General features: G+C 34.3%; 1 protein-coding gene across 2 annotated transcripts in view; it reads right to left on the bottom strand.

The window, feature by feature from the left end:
* Positions 1 to 8,512: 8,512 nt before the first annotated feature.
* Positions 8,513 to 14,107, bottom strand: part of Naam (Nicotinamide amidase) — a 90,274-nt gene continuing 84,679 nt past the window's right edge. For both annotated transcript variants that reach the window (XM_070642824.1, XM_070642823.1), the window contains 4 exons: positions 12,460 to 12,588; positions 11,665 to 11,833; positions 11,448 to 11,590; positions 8,513 to 10,801 (listed from right to left, as the gene is read on the bottom strand). In XM_070642824.1, the coding sequence (XP_070498925.1) occupies positions 10,691 to 10,801; positions 11,448 to 11,590; positions 11,665 to 11,833; positions 12,460 to 12,588 (552 nt within the window). In that variant the 3' untranslated portion in view covers positions 8,513 to 10,690. The remainder of the gene's footprint in view (positions 10,802 to 11,447; positions 11,591 to 11,664; positions 11,834 to 12,459; positions 12,589 to 14,107) is intronic.

Here is a 14,107-nt window from a genome sequence, read left to right as displayed (position 1 = left end):
GTGACATTGTTAACATCTCAACAAATATTGAGGAATCTCGTGGACAAATTCTCCTTTTCCGGAACTTGTGTTACTTTTTTTTGTGAGATATTCCTTCTCATGCAGACTTTATTTAATAGTTAAGGAAAACATCATCTTATGCTTGAGAGCAAAAAAAAGGGAATTTGTCATAAAAAGAGGTATTCATCTGACTTGGAAAGATTATGAGAAACGATCAGAACCGGTGCTTTTACGACATTTCTGTACTTGAGGTGCTATAAGCTTTATTGCTGGAACGTTTGATTTGTATTCGATGACAAGGTAATTTAAAGAGTATTGAAACCAGAGTCGATAGAGATAGTGTCACACTTGGAATTGGTAATTGGCAAGCGGTTGCCAGCAATAGAGCCAGCTTCAGGAGCCGACTGAGAGAGGCCATGGATCACACTTGATCTGTACGACCGGCGAAGTAAGAAAGTAAGAAGAACCCAGAGTAGGTAGATAGATGATCATGACAAGAAGTCCAAAACATGATTATAGCAACTATAAAGTCCCAAATCGGCATAAAGCCGTTGTTTTTACGAGCTCCTGGAATCAAGCCAATCCGACACACGCTCCAAGCCACGCGCGGAAAATTCTCGATGCCACATGCAATCCAAAAAGAATTCATTTCTAGCTAGCAACATCCCAATATACACAAGACCCAAAATTCATTCCTAAACATCCTTATCATTGCCATTTCTCCACTCCTAGCCATAGGGTTCATTCACTTGTTACGTAACATGAAAAATCGGCTTATTGACTTCCAGCCGAGTGATTAAAATTCTTTGGATTTTGGTCATATATTCATGTCATCAACTGTCATCAACTGAACATTAACTTGCCATTAATTAGTATTAATTCTTGTCCACTAGAATTTCACCCTTGTGTTACAAGGTGTAATATTACTGGTTTGAGGCGTAACAAAATCTCAACTCTCAAAGGAGGAGTTACTTACTTTACTTCCTTAGACAAGGCACACGAGGGTTTATTGCCGCATTTAGAGTTCATCGGAAGCTGGATCTGTCCTTAGATAACTTCTGTCAGTTTCAAATTCTCAGCACTTTTGCATCTAAAGAGCTCAGTAATCCCATGAGCTCTTTGGAAGAATGGAGGAGTGGGGGTTACGTAATAAGTGAACGATCCCCATACTTCAATTCAACCACTCGTCTTTGTGTTCAATGCAATGTTTATGAGTAAATTGATATCGAAAAACAAAAATAAACTTCGACAACAAAAAAAAAAACGATATTTTCCATCATTTCAGAATGTACAGCTTCTGTTTCTGTATTTTTTTTTTTGTTCTATAAACATTAAAAGAAATATACTCAGAAGAGAAATAAAAGAAAACATTTGGAGCATAGAAAAGGAACTGGAAGATAAAGAAAGGAAGAGAATACTTAAAATTGATATTGAATGTTGTTGACATAAATATAACTGGATATTATTATAGATACAATGAATAAGGCGATGAAAGAAGACTTAATGGATGGATAGAAGAATTTCTTCTTGTTGCCGTTCTTGTCTTACGAGAAATATAATAAACATCGTATGTGACTCAAACTCCCCATACTTTCCAATGGTATGACAACGATGATCATGTATCAACTTTATATGTTCTTTATTGTTTCATTCTCATGTGAATGAACGACAATGACAACGAAAAATGGAATATACAGCACCGTCAAACAATAATAGAAGGAGAAGCAGTAACAGTAGATAAAAATGAATGAAAATTTATTTCTCTCTTCTTTTCTTTTTTTTGTTTGTGTCTTGTGTGTGTGTCCATAGTAAGTGACATTATGATACGGGGTGAGAGACATGGCAGCATGTGAATGATGGAATATGAAATGATATTATGAATTTATTTATGATAATGTATGTGAACAATTCCTCATTTTTTTTTAACTTTGTTTTATGTCTGCACATGTTATGCTTTGTGGATGGCAAGTGAACGCGAGGAAGATCGAAGAATTCTTGGATTGGATGTGTTAAAAAGGACGCTCGAGTCCGTAATATTCCGAACTGGCAGAAGATTTCGAAGGATAGAACTGTCTTTAGACATTCCCTATGCGCAGTAATTGGTCCTCAAACGCCACAGCCAAGGAAGTTAGTAAGTAAAGCCCAGGCTGAGAAACTCCGCGGTGATACCACGGTGTCCATACTAATATCGTTAAATATCGCGGTATTTCATATGAATACCGCCGATACCGACTAGTTTCTCTACCCTGGAGTAAAGCGCATCTTATTCTAAAGGAGTTGTTCCTTTATGACGTCCAAAACATTGATCTCGGTATCAGAATCATCCTCAATTCACTCCTTCATCTCGCTCATCAATAAGCCATCATTCATTCTGTGTTCAAATTACTTCAGGCATAATTTGATTGTACATCATGTCAGCATTACAAAAAACATCTTGTTAACCTTCTCAAAGGCTTACTTTTTTTTTTGAAAAAAGAAGAAAAACTTTTTATGTCGTCTATGGAAACGCGATAAAACCATAAATATTATTCTACACAGCTCAATTTTTCATCTTATTTGAGCGTAGCAAAGAATTTTTTTTTTTTTTTTTTGAATGGAAATGAAAATGACAAGAAAAAGTTTTATACAGGAACAATAGGCTTTAGGAGAAATGTTGTGATGAAAAATCAAGTGAAAAGTTTAAATGTAAATTTAACCTTTGGGAAATGGAAAAATTAAAGTAAGGAAAAATTTTTTTTTCAAAATCAGTCACAAAAGTCAACAGAAATTCATCGGGGTGACGCAGATTATGAATATTTTGAGGAGCATTGCTTTAACTTCTGGTCCAGGGGTGACCATCCTGTGTACCGCGATACGCTAGTCCAATGGTAGGCAATCTTGGTGGCAAGCCTTTGTCGGAATCGCCCACAGCGGAACACTAGTGTACTGTGGCACACAAGTTACTCATGACTGCACTAGTGTGGCACCAATCGTTTTTGGGAAAGGTTTATACTTTATACCGTGTGTGGTTTCGGTCTTAGCTTACCATCAAGCTGTGCCATGGCCAAAAAAGTTTATCCACCAATGTTCAAGTCAGTCAAAAACAGAAATTTCAATATCAAAACTTTATACATCAATAATCCCAAATGAAACCGGAAATTTTCCTCATTAAAGTTTATGTCAAGAATGATTTCACTGTTGGGAAATCAACCATGGACTTTTCGGAATGTCATTTCCTTAAATTTTTATTTTCACACCGAGAAATGACTTTATTATGCTAAGATGGATTCACTCATTGATTTCTGAAATTTCTTTTTTATGTGTGCTTTATCTTTTTGAGGCTTTAAAGAACAGACAGTACTTTGAGTGGGAAACTAAAGCCGGTAAAAGTTATTTTAGGATGAATCAGCAAAAAAAAAGTTCTTTTAGTTTTAGTTTCCTTCTTCCATTTTCTCTTTGGATTAATAAAACAATTTTCTTCCTTTTTCTTTTATGTGCTCATATAATTTTATATTCTGAAGTGGTTTTTGGTAGATGGTGTTTAGGTGATGGTTATGATGACTGCTGTGGAAGGCTTTTTAGTTATTTTTTTTTAAACTTTTGAAATAAATTCACAAATAAGCATAAAATTTTAGGTATTATGATAGAGTTGAGCAGAGACGTATGCATGAGGATGGGAAAGGAGGAATTCTGGGTCCAACCCCGGTCCATGGCATTTTCAAAAAAAGTCACAGTTTACTAACGTGTCGCGGAACTCAGGCTGCCCTCCACTGCTCACAGAATGTCGGCTTAGTTCCAAAAAATTACCATTTTTGCGATACTTAATAAGCCAATGACCTCTTACGTTACTCATCATGCTTCTATAAATACACTTACTGTCCATTTCCAGAGCTCCAAGTCGACTTTCCCATACAAAATACATCCTAACTTCGAGCTCATCATTCTCCTCAAACCCCTTGCATTTATGTTAACATCCCATTCAATTATATTTTAATGTTAAAACAAGAATCCTAAAAGAATTCCCAAAGTTTGAAATTCACAAATCCCCAAAAAAGTTCCTGTGTTTGAATGTCAAAAACACAATTCTTTTTATTTAAAAATCAAAATTAAAGCGTATAAGGATACGCTTTTATTCCTCAATCAAAAAAGTTTGATTCATTTAAAAGTTTCTTTGCTGTATTTACGCAAAAACCAAGAAAGGGAATTAAATGTAAGGAAAGGTTTATTTTTAGCATATTTGTGTATATTGTTAGGGTTTACTGATTTCCTTGAAATTTGAAATTTTTTATGTATGGATTGTAAAAATTGAGGATGTTGTGGAGAGGAAGGGGTGTATTGAGACTTTTTACAAAGTTCAAGCGAATTGAAGAATTGATTGCTTAAATGTGGAGGAATTTTGACTCCTCCTGATTAAGTCCCTGATTCATGCTAAGGTTCGACCATAAACTGCAGGCCTAAAGTTTGTCCCAGACTATTCACAACAACATTTCCTAGGGACACTGGAGACTACATGTCTCATTCATTAGAAATTATAGTAAATATACTAGTTAGGCTGGTAATTTGCTGAATAGTAATACTGATCATGCACATGCACGTTGTGCTACCGCTTTCTGCCGCTCAGACCTGAAAGTATTACTTATGAACTGGTTTGACTTCCACTGCCTAGCCTAGGTAACCATAACCGTGTATCAAATTACCCAATTCTATGCAATCCAATGAATTCAGCCACACCTTTCAAACACTTGTCGATAATTTACAATTTCTCAATATTCTCCGGTTAACAATCACTTCCACAACATTTCATCTTGTTTTTCATCGTCCACTTTTACCCAATAAAAAAAAAAACACAAATGTGTTGTTTTTATTATTCCTTGCAATTCCATATTATAAATATAGTCACATAGAGCAGAAGAAAACATAACGAGGCACAAATAATATGACAAATAACAATTGCAATATTCCAATAAGCCATTCATCGAACGATGAAAGAAAGGAAAACATAGTCGAAGAAAAAAATAGAACCGATGAATGGTTTGTTATTAAATGAACCAAGGCATAACAAAGCGACCATTATTTCCACTTTATTGAAAACGATGTAGATGTGGCAAAAAAAGAAAAAAATTCATCGTTTCTTTCATGTGCCAATATAAAGCGATTACAAGTCTCAGGCAATGAATAGAACATGAAACTACTTTGGGGATTTATGCTTATGATCATCATTCGCTGCTTTTTCTTTTTTGCGCCTTTTCGACCATTTATGATACTAATAATCTGTTATTTTATTTATGCACCCCACTTTTCACATCCATTCGAACCTATAAAGTTATGGTATAATAATAATCCTCAAACCTTTGTTGCCAATGTTGAAAATACAAGATGTGTTTTGAGGCGGCAATGGCTGAAAGTGAAAAAAGGGGGGAAACAAAATAAAGACATAGAGAACAAAAGGCTACACATATATATGATTTGAGCTATAAACCTGGCGGCGACGAAAACGATGACGATGTTGTTGCTACGGAAACTTTATAATTGGAGGTTCTTCCATGCCGTAAGGTTGTTTGCATTGTATATGGCTTTATAGGTTAATGCATGTACATACATAATTGATTGAAATGAAGGAACAACAAGAAATTCTCTGAATTCTTTAGTTAATATTTTGGAACTTACTTCCAATACATTTTCAACATCTCTTTCATCGATTTCCCTGAACTCAGAACCTCCATAAAGTTCAACAATAGCACAAGAACAATGAAAATAAAAATTCCAATAGCGTTAGTGCTGCAGCTGCCTCTTCTTCTTCATCGTCTCTTAGCTTGACTTTTGTTACTCATTGCTTGCCTTCATGTAATTTATTTCCTGTGACTCTATTGTTGTTCATGTCTCGCCAATTCTTTACTTGCTTCTTCTGCCTTATTTTTCTATTCTGTGATACTTTTTTTGCAACTAGTATATTCCTCGATGTTCCTGGCTGTTTGTTATCCTAAATTATTTAACATTTTGTGCTACTCTTATGGAATTTGCATGTATCTAAATAAATAAATGTTTGTAGGAAGAATGAGAGGACAGAGAACATAAATAAGGCGCATTTGGGTTGTTCAGTAAGGTAGAATGTCCGTGCGACACATAATGGCTGGTGTCGCCTTATTGCTTGCAAGTGAGAGACTCATGAACTTATGTGACATTATAAAACAGTGATTAGGCAGTCACATAGATTTAGGTGGCACTATAATGTATATCATGTGGGAATAACATGGTCGTTTCAAAGCTCCTTCAGTTATTTGACATTCGCAACCTTACCACGTGACAGTCACATGAATTTGACAAGTTCATAGCTTAAAAGCGACAGTTTCCTGTCTATGCGACAGTTGCATGTCTATGCGACAGTTGCATGTCAATGTGACAGTTGCATGTGTCACATATGTCTTCAACTTGTTAAATACCAAACTTTTGCATAGCAACTACGTGTTTTTCATGTAGCTCTTACGTGTCAGACACGTGTCTTCAACGTGGCAGTCACATTACTTCCACACAACAACAAAATAGCAACTGTGCAGAAATCATTATCATTGTGACAGCAATTTGACTGCATTTAGCATGATAAATCACATGGGATAAATTCAACTCGTAAAACAATCAATATCAATTCCCGAAATTCCCAATCCAACCCCAATAAATCCCATTTAATATCCATCCAACAAGATAAACTATTAAATAATTTTCAATATCGTCACTAAAAGTTTTTTGTCCCTTAAAATTGAATGCAGCCACAACATATTCGGTATCTTACCTATATTTCTCACAGTATACAACATCAACAGAGCCACCACCCATTTTACATTCAAGCAACTTGTATATTAATTTTATTTATGACCGTGCATGCAGTTCCTGCTATGACAATTACGTGATAAAATTCACAAAAGCAACCGCTAAACGAGGATTTCACGTTCAGGTCGATAATCCCTGGTGTAAGCGATTGCATGCAAATTTTTTGTGATGCTTCTGCTTACCATTCGTGCTCTGAAGGAAGCTGCATGAAATACATGAAGACTTATACAGTACGTTCGCCAGGTACAGCGAAATTAATTGTGAATGTTTTAAAAAAAAAAAAAAAGTTTTTCGTAAGCTTTGCTTTTTATGAAATGAACTAAGTGGGTTGGTATTTGTCAGCACAACGTGACAAATTCAAAAAGGAACAATTTTCAATGACTATAGAAGTAATCATGAACATTATATTCTGTGAATTCTATGTACAGAAAGCTTCTGTTCAAACAATTACCGATCGAAAGTTTCACCATGCAAGTCAAATATTAATAAAGCTTATGGTAAGCCAACGTAATGGCATCGTCGTCAATGAAAGAGGAAATTTATTAAAAAGTTTGTATGCTGCTTACAGTTATTGCTATTGTATAAATATTTGATGAGACTTTATTGATGGTTGATTGAACTGAGTGGAAAATTTCCTTTAGCATTTTCATGTGCTGTAATTTGATTTTTAAGGGATGGATAGAAGTTTAGATGAAAAGGATTAGAGCTAGACAAAATTTTTTTTTTATTTTATTTCGGTATCATGTGATATTGACTGTACGTCTAACGACAGAATTTAGATTGAGAAGTGAATTCAATATGAGATTGAGATAACTGGGTGATTGCAGGTTACGACGGTAGTTGATGTGAGTTCTTGAATCAGTATGGATTAGATGTCATTAGGGGTCGTTAGTATTTTGTGTTTTTGGGTTGTGAGAATTCAGGTTTTTGACCGATCGGTACAAATTATTCATGGCTATCAAATGACTGTATTATATTGTTCATGTCTGATAGGCTGCCATGTGGCGGCCATGAAATAATTGTGTCGTTTCTAATTAGTGTGCCTTAAATTTAAATCGAAATTTCTAACTATCTTACAGTTTCCAAAAAAACATCCTTCAAATCAGTACTGGATATTGTCACATGCCTTCACTGGAATTCGAACTTCGTAATTTCCTGCCAGCTCTGCTTTGAATCCTAAAAGTACAAACGATCGAAACCAAATTGTAACTTTGGACAACGTTGGATTTAGGAACGGATCAAGAGCTTGAAATATAGTAAAAAATTAGCTACGGAATTAAAAGAAACATTGACAGTACTGACAGTTTGCAGTCAGACGAGGAATGCACCCAACAATGCAATGATTGTCACTCAACATCCAAATGGTCCCTTTCTTCCAGCATTTTCAGCAATTCATCAATAAATCAGCATTTAATGATATTTACGTACATCAACCTTTAAGATTCTCAATTTCTTCCATCAAAATATTTTTACATACCTTCAGCTATCGTACCATTTTAATTTGTACACTCAAATTTATTTAGAGTCCGTCCACACTCCTTGAAATGGCCCCTCAAGGTAATTATATTGACATTTAAGAGAGGGAGTAACATCTAAAAATACATATAATCAAATCTGAAAGACGAAAATGAATTGTATATCAAGCAGAATACTCTGTTTATAAAGGACTCGTAACCCTAAAGCAATTTTCCCATTAAAAAGTCTTTTCTTTTTCCTTTACATGTCAACTTGTCCTTTTCCATACATTTTTTATTTCTCTTCATTAAACTTTTTTTCTACTTTATTTTATGATGTTTTTATTAAAGCTTTTCCTTTATGTCATCATAGTTCTTCAATATAATATTTATACATCGAGAATTATTAAGTAAGTAAGTAAATGTTAAGTATCCTTTAATCATAATAATAATATTAATCAAGTTTATGCTAGTAAAGTTGCTTTATATGATGAAAAAAGGAAAATAAAAAAAAGAGATTCCAACGGTAATTGTTAGTTTTGTAGTTGATGACGAAGCGCGCAGTTTTGTGGATGAAATTTTAAGATTGATTTTTAAATTTTTGAAATTTTTTTTTTTTTTTTTTTTTATTATTATTATTTATTTAAAAATTTCAAATTCTTCAAATTCAAATTTTGAAATGCTAACGGTTTGAAAATTTTCAAAAAAATTTCGAATTTTAACGGTTTAAAAATGAGTAAATTTTAACGGTTAAAAAAATTTCGAATTTTAACGGTTAAAAAAATTTTCAAATTTTAACGGGTAAATTTTCAAAGTTTTTAAATTTTGAAATTCCTGATTTTTTCTTCAATTTCAATTATTTAAAGCAAGTTAAGCCAGTACTGTCCAAACCTTGTGTCGCGACACACCAGTATGTCATCGAAATACTCTTCATTAAATGCAACCGTATGTTGTGTGCTGTTTCGATCGAGTCATACCACATATGGTTTGTCATGTCACAAAAAAGGTTGGACAGCACTGATCTACATAATTCATTGATTCAAACTCATAAAACAATCAATGACACACACTAAAAATTTGACGCCATAAATCATAAACTGCTCTTGCATCACAAAACTGCGCTTATAAATAAAAAAGGAATAAAGTAGTGATAAACGTCGAGTAGATTGTCTCGACATTAAAAAGTGCATCATCTTCATCGCTTATTACATTCTCTCGTCTATTCTCTTTATATTGCATTATCATCTTTATAATTGTTATTATTAATGTAAATCTTCATCAACGAAAGCACTTAAATTAATATCGTGCAATTTTCATTAAGTAAAGGAAAGTTTGCTGACGAAAAAAAAAGGGAATAAAATGGAATTGGGATCAAAAAAAAAAGGAATAGAATTATGTCATTAGAGCATAAAAGTTAACGGAAATTTCATCTTGCGAATCTGACGATTTTAATGAATTATCATAAAAAAAAATTAAATTTTCCATCCTTTTTAACAATTTTCCAAAGACATAAAAGGAACAAAAAAAAATTGAATAAAGCACAGAAATTTTTCCATTCATTTCCCGAACCCAGATGCAAAAAATTAAATTTGCATAAAACATTTTTTAAGCTTTTCTCTATCTCCATTTCACTCTGTCCTTTTCTACCGTTCGCATGCTCCACTTGTAATGCAAACTTCCACTTCCTCTCATTATATTTGAGCTACAAAAAAAATAACGGAGGATCTCATTGAGCGCGTGAAAATCTACATGAAGAAAAAAAGAAAGTTTTTAACTTAAAACTCAGCGAAATCAAAAAATGCACATAAATTTTATTATCGTGCGGATGAATGAGTTAGGGATCTGGAGTAGCTTATTTTGGAGCTTTGGGGCGCTTTTGAAGTTTTTTCTGATTTTTGATAATTGAAAAAATTTGAATTTTTGAAAACCGTTACAAATTTCAAAGTTTATGATCTTCATTCGAGTGACACACGTGAAGTTGGCAACCACTTAACTGACTTATAGCAACCACTTGACTGCCATAAAGCAACCACTTGACTGCCATAAAGAAACCACTTGACTGCCATAGAACAGCCACTTGAGTGAGAATCAGACAAACAGACGCCAAATTCACCCATCTACACCACGAATGACTTGAATAGCTGCATCATAAATAGAAGCATAGGACAAAGATGGAAATAGAGAGAACGCGAGACTTTTTAGTATACTCGAAAAAAAAAACAGCTACAAAAAAGTACTGCAAAATGAATTTTAAAATTTGTGTCATTAATGTATAGCAATGTTTCTCCATTTTTAAAATTACAATAATACAGAAACAAAGTCCAAACAACAACACAAGGACCGTACAACTAAGAGTAATGGAATGTTATCAGCATCAGCAAACGGCAAGAAGAATTGCGAGAGAAAAAAAAACATTTTTTTTGCATATTTTTTTAAATTTGCCTCCGACCACGTTTGTTTTCATTTTCGCCATTTTTCAGCTCCATTGCAAGTTTGAAGCCAAGCTCCGGTCTACGATCACGTCCTTCAACCATTGCCTTCACCTGAAACGACACGACGAGAGTGAGAAGAAGAGATGAAAAAATTGTTAAACAATTAAATTTGAATCATGTTTTCATTTTTTTGTGGAAATGAGGATAATTGCTGAAAAGGTGGAGGAAGTAAGGAAGGTCATTGAGTGATTAAAGCGCATTTGTTATGTGGTCTTGATTTAAGTAGACTTAGACACATGTTATATGGTCAAGTTCAATATATTGTCATTTTGGATCCATTTTACCATTTCATGAAGCCTAAAGGAACTGCTACTTGATCATGCTGACCTAGAATCAATTTACTCAATTCCAATAATATCCACCCGCATGTAAATCAATTCCTCATAAGACAAACTGCACAGCCTATAAACCAATGACATTCCCCACCCTCTCGAACTCAACCACACCAGAAAAAAATGGACATTGATAAAAAAGTAAAGGCAACAAACAACAACATCAGTTTATTCGAAAGTGAGCAACAAATGTGAATGAACATTTAATGCTACAGAGCAGAGTGTGTCAGACCATTTTTTTGTGGTTGATGAGGTTTTAAAAAAAATTATTCCTGATATGAGGTGCGGGGTGACGGACATTGTCGAAAGGAAGCAATCAGTAATGACAAAAGGAACTTTTTTTTCTATGTCGCAGGATGTCTTACCTCTTTTGAATGAACAATAACTCCATGGCTATTTAAAACGCTTTCCTTTGTCGCTTCAATGTCCTGCAGATCAACACCACGACAACAGTCATCAATAAGAACTGTGCGATATCCAGCTGATAATGCATCTGTTGCTGTCGCTCCTATATAAGGAATAGGATGGACGATTTTTAATTGAATTTTGTTCACTTCCTTTGTTTCTGTTCTCATCACTTACCTACGCAAACATCGTACGCAATTCCACAGACATAGACATCAGTTACGCTTTTTAGCTTAAGCTGTGCACATAGTGTGGTATCTGACATTTTTTTATTATCCCAAAAGACTGAATAGGAATCGACTTCGGGATTAGTGCCTTTGTAAATTTTAATGGAATTTTCGACAATCTAAAAGGAAGAAAGAGGCATGGATGAAAAATCGTGAGAAAAGTCATTTTGGAATGGTCGATTTTCAATAGAACTTAAGCTTCTTTTTGGTAAGGAATTTGGGGTTGTTCATTTATTACGTAACGTCCAGAGCTTTGCGTTATAAGCGTCTCTGGGCTATTGCCAGTTGATCGGGTAAGATCTCGTCAAGTCACGGAATTCAAACCTAAAATTATAGTTTATAAATGGATCCGAGCTACTTATTTGACGACATTAATGTCTGTAGCCTATAAAGGGAGGCTATGACATGCGTTTCCAGTTCATATGATTCGAAAAAGAACATGTTACTTAATTGCCCATGCCGAGTCTCGAACCCATGATCACTGGGTCGGTGTTGCAATAAATAGGTACCAAAGACTTAACCACTGAGCTACCGAGCCTCTTCAACCCTATAAGTACGTTACGCAATAAGTGAACAACTTTCCACTTCTTTAAAGATGTCAGTCTCATCTTGAAACATTAAAGCTTTAAGAAACTTAATAGACAACGGTCATTATCTCTCTAGATTCTCATAAAAATACCAAAAAATCCCAGATCTTCATTTAATGTCAATTTCAATTACATATGATTACTGTAATTCCACTTACCTTCAGGTCCTTGTGCAATTCACTTCCCCATGTATCTTGTACACAATGACGAGGCCATAATCGCTGTTTCATTGGAGGTGGTCCAGCAAAAATCACCGTATCATACACAGCTGCATTGTCAGCATTCAGCTATATACCGTAAGGTTTTAAGGAATGAGACAAAAATAAAGACAATTCACAAAATTTTATTACACGAGTGAAATTATTTGGAAATGACAATAAACATAATTGAAATGCGTCATGAAATGTGAAAACAAAAAAGATATTGTGCTGTATTTTCATCATTTAATAAATGGACTTTTTTTTTCGCTGGTAAAAGTTTTTTTTTTTTTTGTGGAAAATTTATTGCGCATATTTTGCAAATTAATTTATTGAAGTTGGTTAATATTGACTACACTGTACAGTCGAGAACGTCATTAAAGATAAAAATGATTTCTCAATTAAGTAATTAATAAATGGAAATATTTTTAATTTGAGTACTAAATTGAGAGAATTTATGAATATTGAAGGATATTGCGATGGTTTAAAAGTTTGGCAGAACCAAGCTGTTCCGCTTGATATCTGACATAGTGTATCTGACATGCCGACGTGATTCTGACATAGTGTCAAGCTGGCATGACTCTGACATGGTGTCATGCCGACGTGTGACTCTGACATTGTGTCATGTCGATGTGACTCTGACATGGTGTCATGCCGATGTGACTCTGACATGTTGTCATGCCGACTTGTGACTCTGACATGGTGTCATGCTGAAGTGTGACTCTGAAATGGTGCCATGCCGACGAGTGACTCTGACATGGTGTCATTAGGGCGTGACTCTGACATGGTGCAATGTGGGCATGACTCTGACATGGTGCAATGCCGGTGTGACTTTGTCAAGGTGCTAGATTTAAATCGAATTTAACACCTATTAAGAGTCTTGGCCGCCTGGTGCAGGGTTATTGATCCATTACCCAATTTGTGCTAATTGGGTGTAAGATAGGTGACTAATGTTGTCCCAGGCAATCGTTATTTTGGAATGGATTCAATACCGAAGCAAAATTTCAATATCGGTATTTCGATACTACTATTTTAGATATTACGTCCATTTTATTAAACTTTTGTGTATTTTCCTTATTCATATTCAAATATCGTACATAAATCTATCCATAGCAATAAAGCAACATCAGACCAAAATGTGTTCCATCAACATTCAGTCCTCATTAAACATTCTACCAACCATCTCCCTATTAATCACACCCGATTCTTTTTCGAAACAAACAATTGCCATAAATTATGAATAATTTTTACACTTTAATTTTAAAATTTATATCCCTATTCATATGTGGATATCTCAGCATAATGATATGCATTTTAAAATTGTGTGATATGTGAAATTATAGAATGTAATTTAATTTTAATTTTCACCTCGGTACTTAAATGATACGACAGAATAAAATAAAAAATTTTGCGTGGCAGCAATTAATGTCCTTTCATAAATAATTATGCTACATTTAATTCTGGAGGTATTCTCATTTGAGATTATTCTGATAATTAAAATAATTAAAGTTTTTAGTGTGAAATTTAGTTTTGGGAACTAAAGGTTTAAATTTGGCGTTTTTTACAGTTTTATGTTGAGGAGGAAACTGTCTTGCTGGTCAAATAGGAA

The sequence above is a fragment of the Chironomus tepperi genome, unplaced genomic scaffold, assembly GCF_022539635.2.
Source record: "Chironomus tepperi strain 1889 unplaced genomic scaffold, CSIRO-AGI_Ctep_v1 contig_298, whole genome shotgun sequence".
NCBI lineage: Eukaryota > Metazoa > Arthropoda > Insecta > Diptera > Chironomidae > Chironomus > Chironomus tepperi.
This window is presented reverse-complemented; position numbering and strand designations above follow the sequence as displayed.